Consider the following 24,882-nt stretch of genomic DNA (forward strand, 5'->3'; position numbering starts at 1 on the left):
CAAGAAACCTCTGGAACCTGGGGAGGGTGAAAAATGGGCCTTCAGGGCCCACTGTGCCATTGTGTGCCAAAAGTGGGGGGACCACGGGGGGGGGGTTGCGCACACATGCACAGGAGAGTTGGGCGCATTGAATTATGGGTGTGGGCACATGCACACATGACCCCCCCCCGCGGTCCTGCCGCTTTTGACATGTGACAGCAAAAAGGTTAGGCATCACTGGTCTAGGGTATCGGGATATGAATGAAGGAGACTCAGACTCAATCCTGACAAGCTTGGGCATCTTCCAACTTTCTGCATGGATAGGATTGGACTTCGATAGGATTGTACTACTCAAGACTGGTGTACAACCTGGTTTTGGTAATAGTGGACTCACAATTCCTACTCAAAAAGCAGGTGGCAGTTGTACTGTAGTGTAGTCTTTGTGAAAGCACATCTATTGCACCAGTTGTTCCCTTTCCTGGATAAGGAGTTCACTTAGAAACATGCCTTAATCACCTCACAAATGAATTACTGTAATGCACTCTACATGAGGGTCTCTTGAAGACCATCTGGAAGCTCCTGTTGGTCAAGAATGCAGCAGCAAGAATCCTTCAAAATCTCCAAAAAAGATCAAAATTTGCCCCACACATTTGGGGAGCTCTTGAGGAGAACGCTGGCAAGTTGCATGTTGTACCTTGTCTTCTTTTATCTTCTTCTTCATTAGCACGCAATCACTTATGCATAAATAATGACACATAAATAACTGCACAGTCCTTGCCAGACTTTACTTTCCTGCCCATCTAGCTTTCCAGTCCTATTTTCCACTGATGTTAGTGACAGGTTCTGTGAGCTAATAGATATAATTATTATTTCTTAGTGATTATTTCTTACCAGTTTCTCATTGGTATTGCTAACTGGGAAACTAATTAATTATATGCAGCCCACTTCAATGCATGCTTTAATGTTAAATTTCCTGATTTAAGTAATCATCTAGCCATGGATTTCTATTTCTATGAGAAGGTTTGCAGAGCTAGACAATTCCATCCGATGCTATTGTTCTGTGGTTAGTTTTATACCATTGGAAGAAGAGTAGAATATAGTAAAAATGAAACAGATTTAAAATACCAGTCCTACAGATAATCACGCTCTTGTTTCCTCACACCTTTATTTTAAAAATGTACTATCTAGTGTTTATTCCTTGGTAAACATTTTTAGCACAAGGCAGCAAAAGCAAATCCTATTCTAATTCTGTACTCAATGACGTCGCAATTAAAATTAGAAACTCAGCATGTGGGCAAAGCTTTTGTTATTCATTACAATACTATAATAGACATAGAACATGGGAGTTCTGTCCTGACCTTATAAGTTTGCCTCCCCCTAATTTCTAATTTCCTGTGTATTTTCACTGGGAAAATTGGGGGGATTTTTAGCTGAAATTTTATGCACGTACTAATTTTACAATAATTTGGATTAAAACCAGAGGGATTTGAAGCAGAGATTGTAGATTTAGAATGCTTTTTTAATCTTTCCAGTTTAACAGCATTAAAATGACTTTCAAGTTTTCATTCACTCAATAGGTATTCATTTGAACTAAAATAAATAGACACTGGAGCTAATGTGAATCGTGCTGATCGTATAGTAGACTAATTGTATGACCAGGAGGGAGCAATCTGCAAATTCCAGATCCCCTTTCTTGCAACTCTCGGAGCTTCTATTATTACATTGCTGAGTGAAACTACTAAAAATCAATATGGTGATTCCCCCACACACACATGTTTTCCCATAATTTTGAAGTAAACATGAAACAACATAATTTAAGAAAACTAACAAACAAACAAAAAAGAAGACATAGAAGACATTGGCCTTAGCCATGTTGTGTCCTTTTCCCTTTCACAGTTACAAAAACCCAATATGTTCAAGCATGAAATAATTTCTCTTCGGTTTCTAGGAAAACTAGAATATAAGCAACAAACATACCTCCACAAAGAACTCTCCAACACTTTGCCCATATCAGTGTGGTAATATTTGGTAAGGATCAGAATTACCTAAAAGAAAACATGCAAAAAGAAAACTAAGCTATACATATACACATACTTAAATTATGTATATTAACATGCAATAAAATAAATGAATTTATAAGACTTAAATTCTAAGAGTTATTAAGTTATCCATTGTTATTACTGCTTTTTAAAAAGCTGAGCATTGCTTCTTTGCCTTTTTGCGGTCAGAGAGTTATCAAAGGGGCTTACTGCCAAACAGAGAAATCCAGGTCTGCATTGTAAACTAAGAATGTTTCAGAAAATCAGGACAGATTGATTCAGCTATTACTTAGAATTATGAAATTAAATAGACTTATTTCTTGCAAAGAGTATATAGGCTTACAGTTTAAATGAACAGATAAAATACAGATTTTTTAAATTAATATTATAACTAAACTATAATTAAACTTCTAGTCTTTAGATGCATTCTCGCATAATGCTAAGCCATCATGCTGTTTGTCTGTTTCTTATACCTGAACTCATCCCATAAATAAAATTGAAGGGTTTTTTTTCCTGGCAAAACATCCTTTGAATTTTTGGCTTAGAGAATGTGGTATGTTCACAATGTAGTTTCTTATGATAGCTGAAGCAGAACCTATGGTTTATCTCTAAATTGTTTGTGTTCCTTATTCAAGCCACCTACCAAGGAACAGAGGTAGGAGGCAAGGCGAACTGCTCGTACTGCTCACTTGTTCTCAATGAAGTTTTTCCCAAATTAGCTCTTTGGCTATGTTCTGCTTGGTAACAAGTGTTACTTAATGCCCCCACCCTGGTTTTAAGACTAGCTGCCTACCATTTCAGCTCTACATCCAGCAGAATGAAAGAGATTTCGAAAGCAAGAGAAAGTAGGGGTCGAGCATAATTTGAGCTTCACAATACCTGGAAAATTGATAGATGTTGCTCTTTCAATGTACAGAGAAACTTTCAATTTTTTTTCCACTGCTCTTTTCCTCCAATAAAGTCTAGAGGTCTTCTGGAAACCACATAAATATGTGCTCAAATCAACTATTATTTTACACTGGGACTTCAGCAGGGTCATGCCACTGATTTTTTTTTTCTAAGAGAATTTTAAGGATAAATATCTAGCTCAGTACTGGAAGGCAATTGTCCTGTTGATCTGTCCCTGAATCAGATTTATATTTTCTCTAAATATAGGCTTTGCTGTATTAATCATTATGGATCCTTATTGTTCAATTCCAAAGGAACTAAGGACATACATATTCCTTTTCCAAAATTAGTTCTATTTTTTTGAAGGAAAACAGACACAACTCTTTTGGGTCATGCCTTATCGAAGTCTCACATATCACCGGTTCTAATATCTCAATGAAAATTTAGTTCTACAGCTTGAACCTATAGTTTCGGTTTTGTACTGGCCAAATTTGGTGCTTGAGGGTACTTTTTCCTCCCAAGACTGAGATGTAGCTTATGAAACTATGCAGTAACTCTGTCTCATAACTGCCCATCACTCAGGAGAATCAGCATTTGGATCTAAAAATGCATATGAACTATCAGACAGATGCTTATTTTTAGCAGCACTGTGGTTAAATGTTTTTGTGTTGGTATTAATTATATTACTGCAGGATAATGAGAAGTGAGAAGAAAGGAAATTGAGTAGGGTGAAAGTGATAGATGACTGAAAACTGCAAGTATCTTTAAAGGAGTCCCAGAGGGAAGGAAGAGATTGGTGAAGTAGGACAAATGAAAGAAAAAATCATCCAGGTTGATGATACTAGTTCTTGCCCCATCCCCACATTGAACTGGAAAGGACTGAGGTCTTGGCTGTAACAGAAATACCAACAAGGAATAATTCAAAACCCTACATGGAAACTGCTGCAGAGGGCAACAGAGCAATAACCATTATTGGCACAAAGCAACAAAGATCAATGTTAGAGGGTGGAATCTGGTTTTGCAGGAAATCAAGGAGAACAGAAGGGGACATTTTCAACTGGCTTCTTCAGAAAAGAATTCATGGAGACCAGCGACAGGGAGAAAGAAAAGAGTGGCAGGGAGAGAAGGAATACCATGGCTGAAGAAAGAAAATGACCCAGAAGCAAAGCTAGTTTAATAAAATTTAGACTTGGACTTTTCAGATCACATGCTACACATGCAGCTGAATAGTGCTGAAATGTTCTTTTCTCTCATTATGATTTTACTAAGTAATACTTAGTAATGATCTCCATGATACTGCATGGAGAGCAGGGAAAAGCTCCTGGAAAGGTTTGGAGGAGGCTAGCTATGTGGCTGAAAGCAAAAGAAAGTAGAATAAGTATTCGGGTTGACAGATAGGATCTTGAATATCAGGGGTTAAGTTTCTGGTTAATATAATATGCTTATTTATATGCATTAGTGTAAACCAAAGAGTGAGGCTGAATGGGGCATGTGAAGATAGATGGGAGAAATTATTGTCTGTCTCTGGGGCTAAGGCAATTGGGACCCAAATTGGGATAGTGATAGGCAAGAGAAGTTCCAACACATCACCCTGGGCATGTTGCTGCAGAAGAAAGGGATATCCCAGTTCTAGGGCTGCTTGTAAAGGACAGATCATAATCAGGTTGCATCCAATTCTGATATGATGGTGGATGAAGATCTGGTAGATATTACTGAGACTTGGCAGGCAGTGATGACAATGTAGCCCTCTCAGGAAATTGTCTACCTAGGCTTCAACCTATAGTAACTGCAATGACAGTGCTGGAGAGGGAAAATAACCATGGAGGTAAATGAGATATGTTCCTTTTTACTTGCTCCCTGCTGAGGGTAGGAACAGATATTTAGCCACTTTAAGAATTTGGTGGAAGGAAATTTGATAGAGGGAGAATGGGGGAAAGAGAGAGAGAAATTGCACACATATTTCATTCCTCATAGAGAGGAAACATATTTCCTCTCAGGTTGAGAGTCACATTTAAGATCCAATAAACAGGGCATACTTTCAAAATACTGGTGGATCCAGGATAAAGAGTGGCTTAATTAAAACATATAGGGAGTCCTTGACTTATGACATTCATTCTAATTGAAAAAGAACTAGAAAATAAACAGAACAGTCAGACATGACTGAATTTGAAAAGCTTGTAACACAACATTCGGAAGCTCTGTTTATAAGACATTATTGAAATATGACTTAGAAACTGAAAAATAATTTTCTTGGTTAGTTTCAAATATGTGGTTAAATGAAATAAAATACTTTTTTTAAAAAAAATAAAGACTACTTAGAAAATTTAGACTACATAAAAATGGTTAATATGTTAATTTCCCCTTTGTACTGTTAAGAAAATTGATTTAAAAGTTAAATTGTGCACTGTGACATAAATATATATGCATAATTGGTTTGCGTTAACATATAATAAAGATACATTTTTGTGGCAGATTTTCCTGCTTTTTCTTAATTTTTCCTTTATATATAATTTCTTTTAAATTTAAAACCATATTATTTAAACATGTCTTTTTAAATATCCAGAAAAGTATTTGGTTGCTATTTTTAAAAAGTAATAAAATACACCAGATATAAAGTAATTCACTGCAAATAATATACTGGATGTATGTTTGTGATTTGATATTTGATTTGGTATATTATATTATCATTCCACTTTTATATAAAAGATTTAATTTTTATTTTTTTAAAAACAGCTGCTGTCTGCTTTTACATGATAATGTGCAGTGATTTCACAAAATTTGAATGAATTGGTTGTGGCAGTTGCCCCCCCCCACACATACAAATCTTGTCTAAAACGATGTCATTAATCTGGAAAAGCACAAAAAATGAAATAACCAACACAGAATGCCTCCAAATTATGAAATAACTGCCTCAATTATAAGACACATTGTTTTTGGTCAGATGGATTTTAATTGGTATTGGCATTTCTGGAGATCTTTCCAGTTTAAAGACTAATACTTTTATTCCTCTGAAATCATGTTCTTCAAAAACTATCAGAAAATGAAATAAGATGGAAACTGAATTCTAATTTTCATGAGTATCAGCACACCTCTCACCCAAATGGGATATCTTAGAGGATCTCAAAATGTGGTTCCATTCTAACATTGCCAAGAGACAGCCTGTGTCTCTTTGTGTGCAAGTGTGCATACACATGTCCATTTGTAACCATCAAATGGTGGGGGTGGGGTGGAGGAGTCCAAATATGGTCCTGTAACATGGAAATATGGTACAAGCAGGTATTTTTAAATGTAAAAGGGGAAGATTCCCCTACTATCACAATCCAGAAGAGGACAAAATTATGTTCCTAGAATTACATGGGGGATAAAAAAAAAATAGTTGAGAGAGATTTAAATGGCCAAATATACTTCCACTGACATCTGGGAGATCATGAAATTGATATGAAAAATGGGGTTCTTATCTCTAACAGTGGGGGAAGGAGCAGAGGAAATCTCATTGTTTTCTAGAGCGGTCTTTGGAGCAGGCCCCGTCAGAGATACTAACTTATTCCAACCATTTCGGAAGTAACGGCATTTGTCTGGCTTAATAAGCCGAAGCATGCAAACCCCAAGAAAACGTAAATCCCATTCACCCAGCTACATGTCAGGCTTTCTTTCCCCGGATTGGAAGCCTTGAGGTCTTGTCTGACCAGTTGAGAATGGAGCTAGCTGTAGAGACGACTGGGAAAAAAGCCTTCGCTAAGCTTCGAAAGGCATCCGTGCGACCCCTCTTGTTCCTTAGAGGAGGACCTAAGAGGGTCTTCCCTTCCCCACCCAAAGGTGGCACGTCACTACCCCTCCCCCTTCCCGCTGCCGGCGAGGGCGCCATGAGGACTCCGCTCTACAAGCAGGAAAGCCCGCAGCTCGAGGGGCGATCCCAGATCGCAAGGCGAGAGGCACCGACTAAGCACTTACGCTGCTATTGTCGCCCGTCCAATGCACCATCGCTTGGTTGTGAGCCGAGTCACCTTTTAGGACGAAAGAGGTGCTAAACAAGGAAGCCGCCTCCGGGGCTCCCGCGGCACGATCCCGCAGGCCCCCCTCTTCCTCCCGCTGGCTGCTCCGTCTCTGGCGGTACAGCCAGTCGTGAGGACGCGCCGCCCGGGAGGCATCCAGCACAAGCAGCAACAGCAGCGGCAGCAGCGTTAGCGGCATCCCGAAACTCGAGGCTCCACTTTGCTGGAGAGCTGCTGGCGCCCCGCTCGGCCTCCGCTGCACTGCCGCCGGGCAAAGACAGGAGTCTGGCAGATGAGCGAGCGCGAGGGAGGCTGAGCCCGAGATGGAAGGGAGCGTCGCGATGTTGCGCTGCGTGGGAAACAACGTGTCTGAGCCTCCACGCCCAGTTAAGGAGCAGCGTTGCCCTCTGCCGGCGCTCCTTGGTGCGTTTGCTGGATGCCGAAGAACGGACCAGGCGGTCTGCTTGATGCTCCCGTAGCAGACGAGACTGCGCAATTTAGCCGTGTGAGGAAAGCGTGGCCGAGCAATTGTCAGCCCTTGGATAACATCACCTCGTTCACGCGATCGGTTTGCAGACTTTGAGTGGCACCTTCTGAGAGAGCCCCGCGAGTAATCCAAATCACAACCCCTTTCCAAGGGGCAATCATCGAATAGCAAGGAATATCAAACGACATTCTTCTGATGATACCAACGGGTATTATTTGAACTTGATGGATACTTATCTCGTGAGGGATAATATAGGGAGGTTACTAGTTCTGGGAAAGATTCAGACTTGGACCCATTTCATTTGTACTGGATTGTTCCTCAAAGCTCAGAATGTCATAAATGGCTTCCTTCTATGATTTCATCCTTTCAACAGCCTTCTAAAGTAGGGTATGCTGGGAACAGCAGGATTTAGCATTTCAGTTTTCACTTTTGTTGTCAAACCTGAAAAAAACAACAGCCCTGCAAGATAAAGATTTCTTCATTCCAGCATTTAGCGTCTTGCTATAATAAGAGGCAGTCCTGAACTCCCAGCAGAAGAGCAAGTAGACAATATGATGAAATCAAGGTGCCAATCAGAAAGCAATCAAGATTATTGCTATTATACACTTCTTTGGATACTGAACTCAAGAGCTAGATGACAATGATTTATTAATCTTATTTTTTTCTTCCAGCAGTCTATTGCAATTGTCATCAATTCGCCTTAAAACTCTGAATAAGAATTGTGCACCATGAATGATATGCACAAGAAAACACAAGAAAAACAAAAAAGAAAAGTGCTGTTCCATAACAGAAGTGTAATCTAATACACTACAAGCTACTTCATTTATTCACAGTTTTTAAATATTCCAAGGAGAATCAATTCTAAGACCATACAAGCCCCATTCTGTGCATCAAAATAAAAATATAACAAAGCCAATATACTACCATATAAAACAATAATATTGCCTGTATGAGATCCTATTGGGCTATATCTGTTTTGAACCATGTTTTAAATATAATTTAAATCTGCACTACTATTAATCGTTTCATAGTTCCCATCACCAATCTCTTTCCACTTATGACTGTATGACTATAACTTGTTGCTGGCAATCCTTATGATTTATATTGATATATTGATCATCAATTGTGTTGTAAATGTTGTACCTTGATGAACGTATCTTTTCTTTTATGTACACTGAGAGCATATGCACCAAGACAAATTCCTTGTGTGTCCAATCACACTTGGCCAATAAAATTCTATTCTATTCTATAATTTATTTCTCCATATTGTTGAATTATTACTGATAAATATTATTGATAATATACTGTAAATAATTATCAGATATCAATTGTTTTTCCCTCTCTACAACTTCTGTTTTCTGAATTATTTTACTGTCTGTATCCTTAAGATTTTTTCTCTATGCAATCATAGTTTCTTCTAGAAGTGCAATATTTACTCTTATCAATAGAATTAAAATACTGTCATTAATACATTACAATTTATCAATTAATTTGATTTTCTAAGTTTGCTTAACGTATTAAACAGTAATGAGTTTCTGTCGCTACCGGTTCACTCGTGGACGCTTCTGTGCATGCGGAGAGACATCCGAGTGAGTGGGCGGAGCCTTCCGTCACCACTGCTTCTAGTTCACCCAATCCTGGGCAAACCTGTAGCAACCCACCACTGATATTAAACCATTAACCATCATATAGGTGAAGTTTATACAGGTAAGTCCTTAACTTATTATCATGAATGAGTTCAAAATTTCTATTGCTAGCAAGGCAGTTGTTAAGTGGTTGCATCTCAGTTTATGACCTTTGCCAGTTAAGTGAATCGCTGCAGTTGTTAAGTGAATCACACAGTTGTTAAGCAAATCTATCATTCCCATTGACTTTGCTTGTTGGAACCTTGCTGAGATTACAAATGATACGCTGGGACAGTGCAGCTGTTATAAATACAGTGCAGCTGTTATAAATATATGTTAGCTAGCCCCTGGATTTTGATCATGTGACCAAGAAGACCATGAAGAGACTGCAAAAGTTGTAAGTGTGAAATCACATTTTTTCAGTGTTGGTGTTGGTGTAACTTTGAACAGTCACTAAACAAATGGTTGTGAGTCAAGGACTACCTGTATAGATTGCTAAGATAAAATGTTGTTCTTCCTGGCTCTGGTTTCTAACCATTTTCTTTTATTACTTTTCTATTTCCTTAAAATAGTTTTGTTCCTGATTTGTATATTTATGCAAATAATTTCCCCAAAATTTAATGATTCTCTCCTTTTATTTCTGGACTACACCATTTTAGATGCATGCGGGTGATTTTAGGGAGTAAAATCACTACCTGCATACTACTAAAATGCGTGTATGTTTGATACTTTGTAACTTTCAGTTGGGGAAAATATTGCATCATAGGACAATACTTTGTCAACAAAGGTACAATAATAATAACAACAACAGAGTTGGAAGAGACCTTGGAGGCCTTCTAGTCCAACCCCCTGCCCAGGCAGGAAACCCTACACCATCTCAGACAGATGGTTATCTAAATTTTCGTAAAGATTTCCAGTGTTGGAGCATTCACAACTTCTGCAGACAAGTCGTTCCACTTATTAATTGTTCTAACTGTCAGGAAATTTCTCCTTAGTTCTTTCCTTGATCACTTTTCACCCATTGCTTCTTGTTCTACCCTCAGGTGCTTTGGAGAACAGCCCGACTCCCTCTTCTTTGTGGCAACCCCTGAGATATTGGAACACAGCTATCATGTCTCCCCTAGTCCTTCTTTTTATTAAACTAGACATACCCAGTTCCTGCAACCGTTCTTCATATGTTTTAGCCTCCAGTCCCCTAATCATCTTTGTTGTTCTTCTCTGCACTCTTTCTAGAGTCTCAACATCTTTTTTATATCGTGGCGACCAAAACTGGATGCAATATTCCAAGTGTGGCCTTACCAAGGCATTATAAAGTGGCACTAACACTTCACGTGATCTTGATTCTATCCCTCTGTTTATGCATCCCAGAACTGTGTTGGCTTTTTTAGCAGCTATTACACACTGCTGGCTTCTATCTAAATGGTTTTCCACTAGGACTCCAAGATCCCTCTCACAGGTAATACTATTGAGCAAGGTACCACATATACGGTACCTGTGCATTTTGGTTTTTTTGCCTAAATGTAGAACCTTACTTTTTTCACTGTTGAATTTCATTTTTTTTTAATAAAAAAGTTTTATTTTTACAATCATATCCAACAGCTTGTCAAATGTACAGTCATATACAATTAGTCGGGCTTGCCCAGTCACCACCCCCTCCTTTTAACTCTCTTCCCTCTTCTACCTTCTTCTACTTTCCAGACCTTCCTCCCCTTCTTTTATCTACATCCTCTCCTCCCTCCACCCTACACCTTCCTTCTCCCTCTTCTACCCCTCTTCCTTCCTCTTCTCCCTCTTCTACCCCTCTTCTCCTCTTTCCTACCTCCTACTCTCTCCTCTTTTCTCCCTCCCCACCGTTCTAAAATGGTAACTGGGCAGACCCAACCCTACATTAATTATATTTATACATCTTCAATAATCCCTGTACATTAACCATCCTCTACCCTCAACCCCCCCAATTCTCCTCCCCCTTACCCCCCACCCCCCACCCCCGACTTCCCAGAACAAAATGCAGGGTATCAAAACTAACAATCATAATCCAAAATAAATCCTAAATTATAATCTCTAGTCACTCCACACATAATCACACTCTCAATTCCCCTCTCCTTCAGAAATATATCTAATACAAAATATTTCCTAAATTTACTCATATGCTATTCGATATTTTTTTATCTGATACTTATTTTGAATATAATCAATCCACATTTTCCATTCTAAAATATATTTTTCTTGTGTATAGTCTTTCAAGTAAGCAGAAATTTTTGCCATTTCTGCCAGATTTGACTGTTGAATTTCATTTTGTTGGATAGCGCCCAATGTTCAAGTCTGTCAAGATCCTTCTGTAACTTGAGCCTATCTTCTAAGTGTTGGCTATTCCTGCCAGCCTGGTATCATCTGCAAATTTGATGAGTTCCCCATCTATCCCCTCGTCCAAGTCATTGATGAAGATGTTGAAGAGTACTGGGCCTAAAACAGAGCCTTGGGGTACTCCACTGCATACTTCCCTCCATGTAGATGTAGTTCCATTGAGGACTACACATTGAGTGCGGTTGGTCAGCCAGTTACGAATCCATCTGGTGGTGGTGCTGTCTAACCCACATTTTTCTACTTTATCTAGTAGTAGGTTATGGTCTACTTTATCAAATGCTTTACTGAAGTCCAAGTAAATTATATCGATAGCATTCCTCTGGTCTACTAATTTTGTCACTTTGTCAAAGAATGCAATAAGATTAGTCTGGCATGATCTATTTTTGACAAACACATGTTGGCTTTTGGTTATTATTTTGTTTGCTTCTAGGTGTTCAGTGATTCGTTGCTTGATTATCTTTTCCAGAATCTTCCCCGGTATTGAGGTCAGGCTGATAGGTCTGTAGTTTCCTGGATCTGTTTTTTTTCCTTTTTTGAAGATGGGAACTACATCAGCTCTTTTCCAGTCCTCTGGCAGCTCCCCTGTGCTCCAGGATCTTTGAAAGATATAGTTCAGTGATTCTGAGATCTCGTCTGCCAGTACATCAAATGAGGTCTAGGACAACTTGCTGTGGCCAGCTCACTGCTTTCAGCTTGCCACTGCCAAGTTGCATCTGTCAATTCACTGCCTCCAAGTTGCCGCACAACTCCACACAGCCAACTCGCCATGGGGACAACTCGCTGTCGGTGGCTGGAGAAAGACCAGGTGGATGGATGGGTGAGTGAGTGGGTGGGCAGAGTGCAGACCTGGTGGCCGAGGCTTCCCATTTTCACACACCCCTGCTGCCTCTGCCACCACGCTGAACTCCAAATTGAAGAGGCTGGGGCAGTGGTGGCAGCGGTGGGTGGGGCAGGCAGCGGTGGCAGCCAGAGATGTTCCATTTTAACACCCTCACTGCCACTGCACCGAGCTTCAGGCTGAAAAGGCCAGGGACAACCAGGTGGAGGCATGTGAAGCAGGTAGCAGGGAGGCGGTGGTGCCCAGGAGCATCCCATTTTCACAGATGCCCTGGCAGTCCCACTGCTGCTGAGTCCAGGCCGAGGAGGTCAGGACAGTGGTGGGTGGGGTGGGGAAGCAGCGGCAGCCAGGGGGGCATCTCATTTTCACCCACACACCACCACCACTGTCCCCAATCTCTTTGACCTGGAGCTCCACTTGGCAAAAGTGACAGTGGCAGCAGTGGTGTGTGTGAAAATGGGATGCCCCCAGCCACTCCCTCCTACCCACCCACTGCCCACTGTCCCTGACCTCTTCAGCCCACAGGTCAGCACAGCAGCAGCATTGGGGGGTGTGAAAATGAGGCGCACCTGGCCACTGCCACCTCCCCTCCCCGCCCACTGTCACTATTACCCCTGGCCTTTTTGGCTTGGCGCTCGATGGTGGCAGCAGCCAGGGTTGTGTGTCAAAATGGAAAGTCTCTGGTGTCACTGCTGCTATATCCTTTGCCCACCCGCTCATTTGCCTGCTTGCATGGCTCTGCCTCTGGCTGGCCATGGTGAGTTGTCCTTGTGTAGTTGTCCTGTGGCAACTTGACGGCAGTGAATTGGCAGAGGTGACTTGGCAGTGGCAAGCTGGTGACAGTGAGCTGATCACGCCAAGCTGGCCACAGCAAATTGCCCCATTCTGCCTCAAATGGGCTAATTTATGGAATGCTGGGACCCAGTATTCCACAGGATTAAATTAAATTTGGGGAATTTTTTTTGCTGTGCTGTTGCTATGTGATATTGCTGCCACACTGCCAAGGTCAGCTGCAATCATATGATCCTTATTTTCAACATTCCTGACAGTTTTTCACAAGTCAGTTGGAAACCTGGAAGGGATTGTTATAATTGTTGGGGGAAAAATCAATACAGAAATATTCCCGTCCCTGTGCTGACCACTCGTGCATTTACTTGCTCTTTCCATTTCTTGGCAGCTGACACTTTCCTGTCTGCTGGGAAGGGAAGGGAAGGGAAGGGAAGAGGGGCGGAGGAACAGGGATAAAGGATGGGGAGAAGGGAAGATGGAAAGGATGAGGGGAAGGCCCGAAGGAACAGAAAGGGAAGGGAAGGAGGAAAAAAGGGAGATAGGAAGGAACAGGGAGGGAGGAAGAAAGAAAGATGGCAGGAGAGGGAGGAAGATAGGTTTCTACTGGTTGATCGCATTAACCATTAGGAATTTTCTTAGTTCTAGGTTGCTTCTCTCCTTGGTTAGTTTCCATCCATTGTTTTTTCTTTTGTGTTTTGGTGCTTTGGAAAATAGTTTGACTCCCTTGTCTTTGTAGGAGCCCCTCAAATATTGGAACTGCTATCATGTCTTCCCAGTCCTTTTTTTTATTAGACATACTCGATTCCTGTAACCATTCTTCATATGTTTTAGCTTCCAGTTTCTTAATCATTCTTGTTGTTGGAAGAAATATCCATCTGGTTCAGTTCCAAGGTGGGAGAAAGACACTGGTGACAAAATGGAGGTTGGAGGCTGATTGGAAAGAGGGTCTTTTTATTGATGAAGCAGAAGCACATGGGTCGTTCTGGGCAGCTGACCACACGGAGTTGAGAGTGAGGGGCTTTTGTAACTCTTCTCTTGAGCTTTGCACTTGAACTTCCTGTTCCTATGCAAGAACATGTATTCTATTGGCTGTTGTAGGGGTCATAGCGGGCTCTGTAGGTTGTCTGAGCTAAGCTTGGTTGAAGCCTGGAGGGTGATGCAATGTCCCCAGGAGATTGTGACATGTGGTGAGCTCTGCTGCTAGTTGGTAGTGGGTTAATCCTATCTTTGTTCAGACCTTGCTGCAGGGAATTTGCTTATGAATAGAGCTACTCAGATCTCTTTACCCAGATGCTGACATCTGCTGTGGGCTATTAAGGAAGGTGGGGGCTGCTTTCCAAGAGCATGTTTTTCCATTTCTCATCCAGGGAAATATAATATTCTGCTTTTTTAATATTTCTCAAAACATTTCATTCTTCTAGGAGAGGGTGTGTGTGCTAACTTTCTACATTGTAATCATTCTTAATAAGCTCTGGCCTGGAAATGACCAGTTTACATGAGTTAGGATATTAACTGCCCTTGGGCCTTGCAAGTCAAGCAGATTGAGTCAGAATCATGGCCAAACTAATCTAGAAGCCCCCAAGAATAAGTTAAATAGTACAAGAATAAGTTAACTGGAACTACACGATCTAGATTGTAAATGGTGGAAACATTTTCAATACAGGTAATCCTCTACTTACAACAGTTGGTTTAGTGACCATTCAAAGTTACAACGGCACTGAAAAATGTGACTTGGTACCATTTTTTACACTTATGACCATTGCAACATCCCCATGGTCACATGATCAAAATTCAGATGCTTGCCAACTGATTCATATTTATGACGGTTGCAGTATCCTGGGATCATGTGATCCCCTTTTACAACCTTCTGACAAGCAAAGTTAATGGGGAAGGCAGATGCACTTAACAGCCAGGTTACTAACTGATCAACTGCAGTGATTCACTTAACAACTGTGGCAAGAAAAGTTGTAAAGTGAGGCAAAACTCACTTAAAGAATGTCTCAACAACAGAAATGTTGGGCTCAATTGTGGTCCTAAATTGAGGACTACCTGTACCTCATTTGCTTGCTGTCATCCAGATTTAGGCATGACTTCTTTCCGGTATATCAAAACATGAAAAAAAACTTCAAGCTAACCTTGCCTTTTGGTTTGCGGGCAGGTCAATAAAAAGTGAAGTTAGAAGGCTCTTCCAGCTGCATTGAAGGAGATATTTTCATCCCACCCTTCCAATTGATTGGGAGAAATGAAATGAGAGCAATAATAGGTGCTAAACCTATTTGCTAATCTGTTTTGTTTTGTTAAATATTTTAAAAAGTCAAGAGTGTAACCACCTCAGGGATGATTGTTCCCATCCAATCAAAAATGACACTGACATGGGATCAGTGAGCAAGTCGGGTATCCAAAGTTCAGACCAGATGCAGCTATGGTTAATGTTTGTCATGTAAATTCAACCATGAAGTGTCTTGAGTTTTGTATCTGTTACAGCTTTTTCAGAAAATTATTGCTAAACTTCATGTAGCCCTTGTCCGATATTGGCTAGATTTGCAGTACATAGTAGCTAAAGAGGAATGAATTAGTATTTATTTGCCCTTTGTGATTGTTTTAAGTTTAGAAACCCGGGCAGAGAATCAGTTTGGTACAAGAGAGCCAGATTAAGCATGCTAGGACTAGCCTGATTTTTATCTTTATTTGATGGGTTTTTTAAGTTTTGTGATTTTATGGGGGAGTATGTTATTTTAACATTTGGGCATTTAAATTAGTTTTTTAAGGGATGTTTTTAATTATTGTGTGTATTTGTATTTTATCTGCCTGTTCACCGCCCTGAGTCCTTCGGGAGAAGGGCGGTATACAAATTAAAATATTATTATTATTATTATTATTATAGTTAAGGCAGCAGGCTAGAAAACCGGAAGACGGCAAAGCCAGCTTGAGTGACCTTCGGTCAGTCACTCAACCCTTTAGGGCAGGGATCTCCAACCTTGGCAACTTTAAGCCTGGAGGACTTCCACTCCCAGAATTCCCCAGCCAGCTTTGCCAGACGAAGCCGCTTAAACTACAGGGGACGACCGCGTAGTTCTTCGTGGCACGTGGTTTCAAGGACGCTCCTAATTGGCTAAGTGAGTCGCCAAGTACGACAGACGCACCCTCTGATTTGTCGGGGGTCAGTTTCCGTTGGAAGTTAAGCGGAAGGGACTCAGGTGGCGGCATGGCGGCGGTTGTAGTGTGCGGCGCTCGGCGGCTAGCGGGTCGAGCGGCTTTTCTCTTGTCGGGGGCTTCGCGGCGGTAAGAGGGAGAAGATGGAGGCGGCGCTTCTCTTTTCCTGGCAGGGGAGCAGGGCCGGCAAACGCCGAGCGAATATACCCAGCGTCTCTTTTCGAGCAGGCCCCTCTCGCTCTTTAGGGAGGCGAGCTAACTAGGGAAGCGGCCACAGCTTCTAATCAAATAAAGACCTGTGGAGGAGTTGGAGCTGGGAGAGGGTTGTGCTGAGAGAGCCAGGAGGAACGGCGAGGGAGGTGGCCGGGTTTTAGAAAGGCCTGGCCTGTAAGTGAGGAAACGTGGGTTTTCGAGCTGGGCCATCTTCTGGCGAAGGTGGGAGGGATGATGTGACCATCCCTGTTTTTGCTTTTCGGCTTTTCTCGACTTCGAGGGCGAATATCGCTTTAAGTTTTTGAAAAGCTTGTGTGTAACAGGAAGTGCTATTTACTAAAGCTCTTCAAAACTTAATTTAAAAGCTCCAAAAGGCAATCAAAAGGTAGCGAGCAAGCCAGTTCTTTACTTCTTTCTCTTTCCACTTTCTTTTCAGTTTTACCTCATAATTTTACTGTCCGAAATAGGAAAAAGTAGGGGTTGTTTTTTTTTAAAAAAAATCCCGGATTGTATTATGTAAAGCAGGAAATTAAATAGTTTGCTGGTCATGGTGAAAGGACTTGAATCTCCATACCATATAATATAGTAGCTCCGAATAACTGTTGTTGAGCTTTATTGAGTAAAGTAAATAAAATACAGAACTCTGAAAGAAGATGGAATGGGCCAAGGAGTGGATTGAAATTAAGTTTTTGATTCAAAAGTTTATTAACTTAAAACTAAGTTAAAAGTTGCCTGATTTATATTTTAAGGATTAGCTTCCTTTTTGTTTTAGCATTATGTTAAAGTATTACACCAAAAGCTAAAATCATTCTTCCTGTTTCTTATTTTCAAAAGCCTCCTAAAGTGGGTCACAATCACATAGAGGAAAGCTGGACAAGGTGGATTTGATTTAAATCACTAGTAAAAAAGGCTTGATTAAATCAACTTGATTTAAATCATAATTTTTAAAGAGCAACTGTCATCTCTGACCCGCAGCAGCTCCTCCTCTGATTTACTGTTGACTCACTGACAGTCCCAGTATTGCAGAATATATAGCCTCATGCTACATAACTAAGTTTCATTTCATGCTGAATAAACTAAATTATTAATATATCTTAAATAGAAAATTATATTTAGACAGATTTTTACTCCAAAAGCATTTTATTAAAATAGATTTGATAAAAATAAAAAATTGATTTTTAAATTATTTTTTAAATCAATTTTTAATCCACCCTGAAGCTGGAGACTACCAATGAGAGGCTGTAAGCAGGCTGAAATAATGTCCACTTTTGCTAAAAATAGGCAGATTTGAATAATGGAACAATTCACTTCCCTGGGATGGAACTGAACTAACCTTTTGAAATAGAATGATGGTTGTTGGACTAATAAAAGCTTCTAGAATCATGTTGGGGTCTACAGTGGTTATGATAAACTTATCATAGAAAAGTGCTTTTATAGATATGAAAATAGGTTTAATGTTAGTATTTTTTAAACCTTGTCAAATAAAGTACAACTAATTGTTTAATTGCTACAAGAGGACACTTGTTGATCCAAAAAGCAGACCCTGCACCTCCAAGAAAAAAGTGATGATGATGAAAGTACTAATTTTATTTTAATACAAGGATAAGTGACCTCCCTTATTTTAGTTTGTATGCCATTGGCAAAAAACACATTAGTTAAGTGGTTTGGGATCAGAGTGTGTTAAGCAGCATATTACCAGTTTTTCTAATACAGAAACTCTTTTCTTGCTCTAAAATATTTTGGATTTGTGTGCACTCATATTCCTAATTTTTTAGAATTTTACTGATTCTGATCTTGTTTTAGATCTACTCAACTGCTTTGCACAATGACCCAGGAGAAAAGCACTGGACCAAATTTGGAAGAAGAACAAAGCCAGAGCCACAATGAACAAAAACCTGATTCTTGTTCTGATACAAATATATTAACAGAGGAAAAGACTAAGCTGGAACAGCAATTAAAGGAAATAACTGTAAGAATATTAAATTATTTATTGTAGGGAAAACAATTTTTTTGTAGCCTAGCAGAACTGAATTAAATGTCACAGGATATGTTCATTTTTATAAAGCTAAAAGTGGACATAGCTAACCAGCAATGGTTGCTTAACAACAGATAACCTGGTGATATTACTCTCTACCTCCATTCCCTTCAACATCATCTTGATCTGCTTTGGGACAGATGAACAGATTTCCAAATGTCAGTCTGCAATCTCGCAGGTTTTTTTTATGGAAGATTGGCTGTGAGGACTAGAATCATTCTTGGAAATGGGGTCTCCTGCTTAAGCAGGGGGTTGGACTAGAATACCTCTGAAGTCCTTTTCAGTTCTCTTATTCTGTAATACTGTAATAAGAATGATACTGAAGATTGACGCTGTCAACCTAAAAACACATTCCTGTTTTTTGTTTTTATAATAAAATACTAAAAATCAGGTATGATAGAGATGTATATGTGTGGTTAGCCTACTTTCTGCTCCTAATTTTAGTGAATTGTAGAAATGTACAGGTAATATTTGCTTGACCATAATTGAGCCTAGCAATTACAATCATAAGTCATGATGATCATAAAATGGGTCATGTGATTTTACGATTCTTTGCAATGCATAAGTGAACATCATGGTTGTTAAGCAAACCCATTGTTTACTATGGGTGGTTTTCTATCTGGGATGGTCCTCTTCCACTGAATGTGCAGCTTTGGGAGGGATACACATGGAGCGGTGATGGAGGAAGGGGATATTCTCCTAGCCAGCCAGATCAACTCTGGCAATCAATAGGCTGACAGATGTTGCAGCCAGATGGCCCTCACGCCCACCATGGTCAGTTTTGCTGGGAACCAGAAGTAAATGCCAGTTTTCAATAAAAATGTCATAATTTAGTCATGACCAAGGAACACTGCAAATGTAATTATGAGCCAATTGCTGAGTTCCCAAAATACAGCCTTATGATTGTGGGGGGAGAGTGGCCATTAGTACTGGGTTATAAGTATCTTTTGGGGAAACTATTGTAATTTCAAATGATTACTAAGTGACCAGGCATAAGTTAAAAACTACCTATAAACTTTTTTCTCTCTCAGTGGTGTATCAAAGTCTCATCCAGAATATAAATATTAGATTTTATTATGAATAACTTATGAACAGTTAAGAGTTAACAGTTAACTTATGAATAAGTTATGAATAACTGTTAATGAAGAATCAGAGTTCTGGAAGACAATTTAATGCTTTATATGTAGTCCTCAACTTATCACCACAATTGGGAACAGAACTTCTGTTGCTAAGTGATGCAATCATTAAGTGAGTTATGCCTGTTTTCACAATTTTTTTTATTATAGTCATTAAGCAAATCATGCTTCTTTTTAAGTGAATCCAGTTTTCGCCATTGACTTTGCTTGTCATAGCTCCCCTGGGAATGTCACAAATGAAACCCCAGAATGCTACAACTGTCATAAATACATGCTGGTTGCCATGAAGTGCCTGAATTTTGATCATGTGACTGCAGCAACACTATATAATAAGTGTGAGGACTAGTCATAATGCTGAATGCTTGTTAAATAAATGGTCTCAAGTTGAGGATTATCTATATCATGATTAAAAACTAATTCCAATGCCACAAAAAGCTGTTTCCCATTGCTTCCAGTTTTAAACAATGGAGGATATACAGGAGTGGCCGTACAATCTGCTAAGCAGCTCTCAGCGGCAGGATCACATCTGTCTTCGTCTTTTAGAAACAAATTGAATTTTTAGTTTATGTGAATAAGAATTTGAATTAATGATTAGCCACAGTGCAAACTAAAATTTGTGATGATTCTAAAAATCATTTAGCAACAGAGTTCCTGGTCCAAATTATGATTAACTGAGGACTGCCTGTATCTCTACAGTTACGGTGAGTTTTTATACAGATAAAACTGTCAACTGTCAGCCATTTATTCAGCAATTGAAGTTAATGATTTTGAATGAATTGTGGTTATGACTGGTTCTCAGAGTTCCAGCCTTTCCAGCACCCCCACAGTCATGTGATCAATCTGAGCCTATGGCAGCTGGCTGACACAACCAGTTGTAGCATGCTGCAATCATGTGATCGCCATTTGTAACCTTTCCTGCCGGTTCCTCAAGAAAATAAGTGGGGAAGTTGGCAGGGAACATCTCAAGTCATTTGAGTAAGTCTTCTCCACCAATCTTTCTGTGCTTGGAACACACTGGCCACCTATGCATTCCTTCATATCCTCCCCAACTGTAGCACACCTCTTGTGTGTATTTTCTCCAATCCTTGCTACAGTTCCCTTGCACCCTCCCAGACTTCCATTGTGTTTTGTTCTCACATTCCCCAACTCTCACTGCACCTTTCTCACATCATGCATCCCTTTGCACTCTCTCCAACTCTCACACCTCCCCTTACCCTCTTGCACCCATTAGACCCTTGCTACCATCCCCAACCCACACCTTCATGCACTCTCTCTGATCTGCACTTTCTCCCTGAGCCTTCCCTTGCACCCCCTTACTGTGCCTTACCTGCCTTCCTAGGCACCTTCCCCACCTTTGCTGTGTGTCTCCCCTGTATTCCTTTGTACCTTTCCCCACCTGGCAGCAGCCACTTAACTGCTTACGAGCTGCCTGGGATTGCATCTTCCTGCCAGCTTCTCCACTGACTTGGTTGGGAAGCTGGCAGGATGTTGTCTTACCTAACAATTATGGGATTTATTTTAACAGCAGCAAATGGGAATGTAGGAATTGCAGGAGTTCCAGTTGCAATTGCCACATAAATTGAGGATTACCTATATTATGCTAAGTAATGATGAAAGATTTTAATGAATGTTAAATCAAATCAACCATAAACTCATACATCAACCATAATCAAAATGGTCAAAATCGGCCATAAATTATAACTTGGTATGTGCAAAATAAAACAACAGATTTGCAATATAAGAAGTGATTTTTTATGTCTTTCCCATCATCCTATTTAACATACAAGTTGCTGCAGTAGTAGTATTATATTTTAGCCAGGGGTGACCAGTACACCTCACTAGCAGTATTCACACTACATCCTAAGTCACAACAAAGGATTAATGAGAGTGGATTAATGAGAACGTATGCATGCTTTGTAATTCATTAACTTGGATTGAAAGTTTAGCATGTCATCTGAACTTATAGTAACACATATTTGGGACTTCCAAAATAATCAGAATAAAATACAATTAAAAACCTCACTCTGTTAAGTTAAATGGATATCAATGAGGATGGTATGAGCAAGGAGTGCTGTAATTTGTCTCTTATGTTTCATCTTGTATCACTACATTTCTTTTTCTGTTTTAGGATAAATATAAACGTGCTCTGGCAGATACAGAAAATCTGCGGCAGAGAACTCAGAAATTGGTAGAAGAAGCAAAGTTATATGGTACATACACATTTTGCTTATTGGGATTAGAATGCAGATGCAAATCCGAACATTTTAAATCTTACAGATTTTGACTAGATTTTGAACGCTCTTGGCTCAATGTGTGAACTCAGTTATTGTAAATTGTTAATTGTGGTCCATGGTTTTGTACAAGCCAACCAATTATAGTTATAAAATACACCATAGTTACTAGTGGGTTTTTTTAAATTCATGTAGTGGTCATTGATTAAAACTGTCTATTTAGTTTTCTCCTGGGACTGTTATCAATGGTTGATTTTCTTTTGTTTGGGCTTTGTAAGAATGGGAAACAAAAAGATGTGAGGGCTAGATTCTTTATTTGAAAAAAAAAACTATAGGAAATCATTTCAAATGATAAAAGACTTTGTCTTCTGAGATGACAAACTATTTGCCATATAATCTGTAGCATACATCACCTGATATTCTACAGAGACAAAAACAGAGTGCAGCTATTTTACCATATAGAAGCTCCGTTATAATTTGGAGCTAATAGTGAATCTGGAAAGACTTAAATGACTGGTAATGTTCTCATAAATTTAATATTGTAGTTTTAAAAAATATCCATTGATTGGATCTATATTTAAAAATATAGGAAGTTGGTGTAGTCCCAACTGGAAGTTGCTGTAGTCCCACTGAAATGAAGGTACTTAAATAATTGTGACAAACTTACTCTGATGTGCAGCATGATCATGATTCATTCTGAATCTAGCTGATTCTCAGCTTCAATTTATTATAGTAAAATGCATTTTCAAAGGCCATTTTTGCATGTGGTTGAAGTATTTATCTTTAAGGATTGACTATAATTTTACTATGGTTTTGCACTTTAGGAATTCAGAGTTTCTGCAAGGACTTACTGGAAGTTGCTGATGTTCTGGAAAAAGCAACTGAGTCTGTTCCCAGAGAAGAACTTAAAGATGAAAATCCCCATTTGAAAAATCTTTATGAAGGTCTTGCCATGACTGAAGTTCAAATACAGAAAGTGTTCAAAAAACATGGATTGGTGAAATTGAATCCTCTCGGAGCCAAATTTGATCCTTATGAACATGAAGCATTATTTCATGTCCCCACAGAAGGGAAAGAACCGGGCACTGTAGCTTTAGTATCAAAGGTTGGCTATAAATTGCATAGCCGTACTTTAAGGCCTGCATTGGTAGCTGTTGTGAAGGAACAATAGCAGTCTAATCTGAAAGAATTAATAAGTATCACAGATACTAGTTAGATTTCTTAATAATGCCCCATTATATAGAGGTGATTCACCAAGTGAGTTGGGATACAGAGAAAAATGATGGATGATAAAGCGTATAAAACAATGTAAAAATGTTTTTAAATGAATGTATATAATGTGGAGAGAATGCAAACTACTAACATAAACTACAATATCAAATTATACATAGTATCTTTTCATTAATCTAAGTCCTCAAGGATAATTTATCTAATAACCGAGCAATAAGAATGCCATATAGGTTATTTCCACATTGAGATCTTTTGAACTGTTGGTGTCATGTTGTTTATGCTTCTATTCAAGCCCTATCCTTAAGCTGAGATGGAGCTTTGATGGAACAAATGGTGGCAAGATATACATGCACAACCAATAATGGCATCATCCTATGCGTGTTATGAGATTACTGGAAATCATTCCTTGTTGATGCCGCTTAGCATTTCATAAATGCTTTAATTCATATAAAGGTGTCTTAAAATAGTATGCTAAAGGAATATGCAATTAGTCTAAATACTGTTGTTAATTACTTACCTTTGAATTGAGAGTTGTTTTGCATCACTGAGAAGACACTATTGGAAAGAAGCAAAATGAACAGGTGGTGTAGAAGACTGACATGCAACTAAGCTAAATATGAATGCCTTTAAAATTGACTCTTGCTCAAGAGGGTCAGCTTTCCTATTTAAGAGCACAGCAGCTTTCCCTTTTTTCCCTTTGTCTTTCCTTCATGTCATCTCACTGCAATCTTTTTCCTCATATGAGGAAATGCAGTTGATATTTCTCAGTGAAGTTACTATGCCCCATCTCTTTTCTATTTTTTCTGAAGGGTGAGAAATAGGGGTATCATGGACATTTCTTTGTATTAATGGTCTGTACATAAGTAGTAGTTGGTATATGCAGAAGGGAATCAATTTTTAACTAGTGTCGTCTTGCATTTAAGTTTGATAATGACAGTAATGAAAGTTCATTATTATACTTGGCATGTTGTTCACATAAATCGTAATAATGAGAGATCACATGATAAAAGTCACACAAAATGAGGTTTCATCAGAAGGCTGAAGAAAGGTACCTGCACTGCAGGGGTCAGCAACCCACGCTCTGGAACCGCATGTGGCTCTTTCAATCCTCAGCAGCTATGGCCCCGGTGCTGGTCGGCTCCACAATTGATAGGGCTTTCAGTTAGGATAGGAGAGGAAAAAGGATGCCATGCTAGGAGGAGACCATGGTGGGGGAATCGGACTTCCGGTCGGCTCCAGAATTGAATGGGGGGGTTTCTGGTTAGGACCTTTGTGGCTCTGAGTGTTTTAAGGTTGCCAACCCCTGTGCTACAGAAACAGTGGTTTGTACTTCTGCTACTTCATTAGTAAGAAAGTGTTAAATAGAACTGTAATTTGTGACTTTTGTATTCACTGGTGTATGCAATTTTTTCCTATTGAATTGTATCATAAAATGCAAGCACCAGAAAATGACAACATATGATCTTTAATGTTAAAATGTTTAGCTGTATTGTTTTTGTGATAATCTTGGAAGATTTTTGTTATTTTTTTAGATTAAATTGTGCCTGCATGCATTATGTTGCCAGCCCCCATGTATGCAATAAGCTATTTGTAGAAGATACGTAAGATTTGCAGAACAATATAAATCTTATCATTATTGACTGCAAATATATTTTAGTATTATCCTTCTCCTGAATTGTGTATTAAATTGGCATGTGTTAGCAGAAAAAAAAAGACATATGCAAGAAATAGTGAGGAAAAAAGTAATTCTGGAAGCTGTTACTTGTAGCAAAGGTGCTAGAAATTCTAACAGAAAGCATACTCAGTTATGCATCTGCCATATTTACTTTAAAAACTGCATATGGATAATATGCATTCAGATTTGCAGAAAGATGCTGTTTAAA

General features: G+C 39.4%; 2 protein-coding genes across 5 annotated transcripts in view; one reads left to right on the forward strand and one right to left on the reverse strand.

Moving 5' to 3' along the window:
• SORCS2 (sortilin related VPS10 domain containing receptor 2) overlaps window positions 1-8,525 on the reverse strand; it is a 150,269-nt gene extending 141,744 nt beyond the window's left edge. For 2 of the 3 annotated variants that reach the window (XR_009154545.1, XR_009154544.1), the window contains exons 1-2: window positions 6,858-8,525; window positions 1,957-2,024 (exon numbers count right to left, since the gene is read on the reverse strand). Coding sequence is in view for 1 of the 3 variants with exons in the window: in XM_058177986.1 (XP_058033969.1) it covers window positions 1,957-2,024; window positions 6,858-7,097 (308 nt within the window). In the remaining 2 variants the exon portion in view is untranslated. The remainder of the gene's footprint in view (window positions 1-1,956; window positions 2,025-6,857) is intronic. The other variant, XM_058177986.1, reaches the window with a different exon arrangement.
• Window positions 8,526-16,139: 7,614 nt separating this feature from the next.
• On the forward strand, window positions 16,140-24,552 carry GRPEL1 (GrpE like 1, mitochondrial). 2 transcript variants are annotated; one of them, XM_058177998.1, is made up of 4 exons: window positions 16,140-16,283; window positions 18,171-18,336; window positions 21,667-21,748; window positions 22,594-24,552. In XM_058177998.1, the coding sequence occupies exons 1-4, from the start codon at window positions 16,207-16,209 to the stop codon at window positions 22,938-22,940; spliced, it is 672 nt and encodes a 223-aa protein (XP_058033981.1). In that variant the 5' UTR covers window positions 16,140-16,206; the 3' UTR covers window positions 22,941-24,552. The 2 variants fall into 2 exon arrangements, with proteins under 2 accessions (XP_058033981.1, XP_058033982.1); XM_058177999.1 differs by lacking the exon at window positions 16,140-16,283 and adding an exon at window positions 16,319-16,752.
• Window positions 24,553-24,882: the final 330 nt, after the last annotated feature.

This window comes from Ahaetulla prasina, chromosome 3 (assembly GCF_028640845.1).
Source record: "Ahaetulla prasina isolate Xishuangbanna chromosome 3, ASM2864084v1, whole genome shotgun sequence".
Classification (NCBI taxonomy): domain Eukaryota; kingdom Metazoa; phylum Chordata; class Lepidosauria; order Squamata; family Colubridae; genus Ahaetulla; species Ahaetulla prasina.

Bases quoted from the DNA above. Each gene is read 5' to 3' on its own strand.
- GRPEL1 (XM_058177998.1), top strand. From the start codon at position 16,207: ATGGCGGCGGTTGTAGTGTGCGGCGCTCGGCGGCTAGCGGGTCGAGCG. The intron at 16,284-18,170 runs GTAAGAGGGAGA...ATCTTGTTTTAG, and splicing joins TTGTCGGGGGCTTCGCGGCG to ATCTACTCAACTGCTTTGCA. The intron at 18,337-21,666 runs GTAAGAATATTA...TTTCTGTTTTAG, and splicing joins AGCAATTAAAGGAAATAACT to GATAAATATAAACGTGCTCT.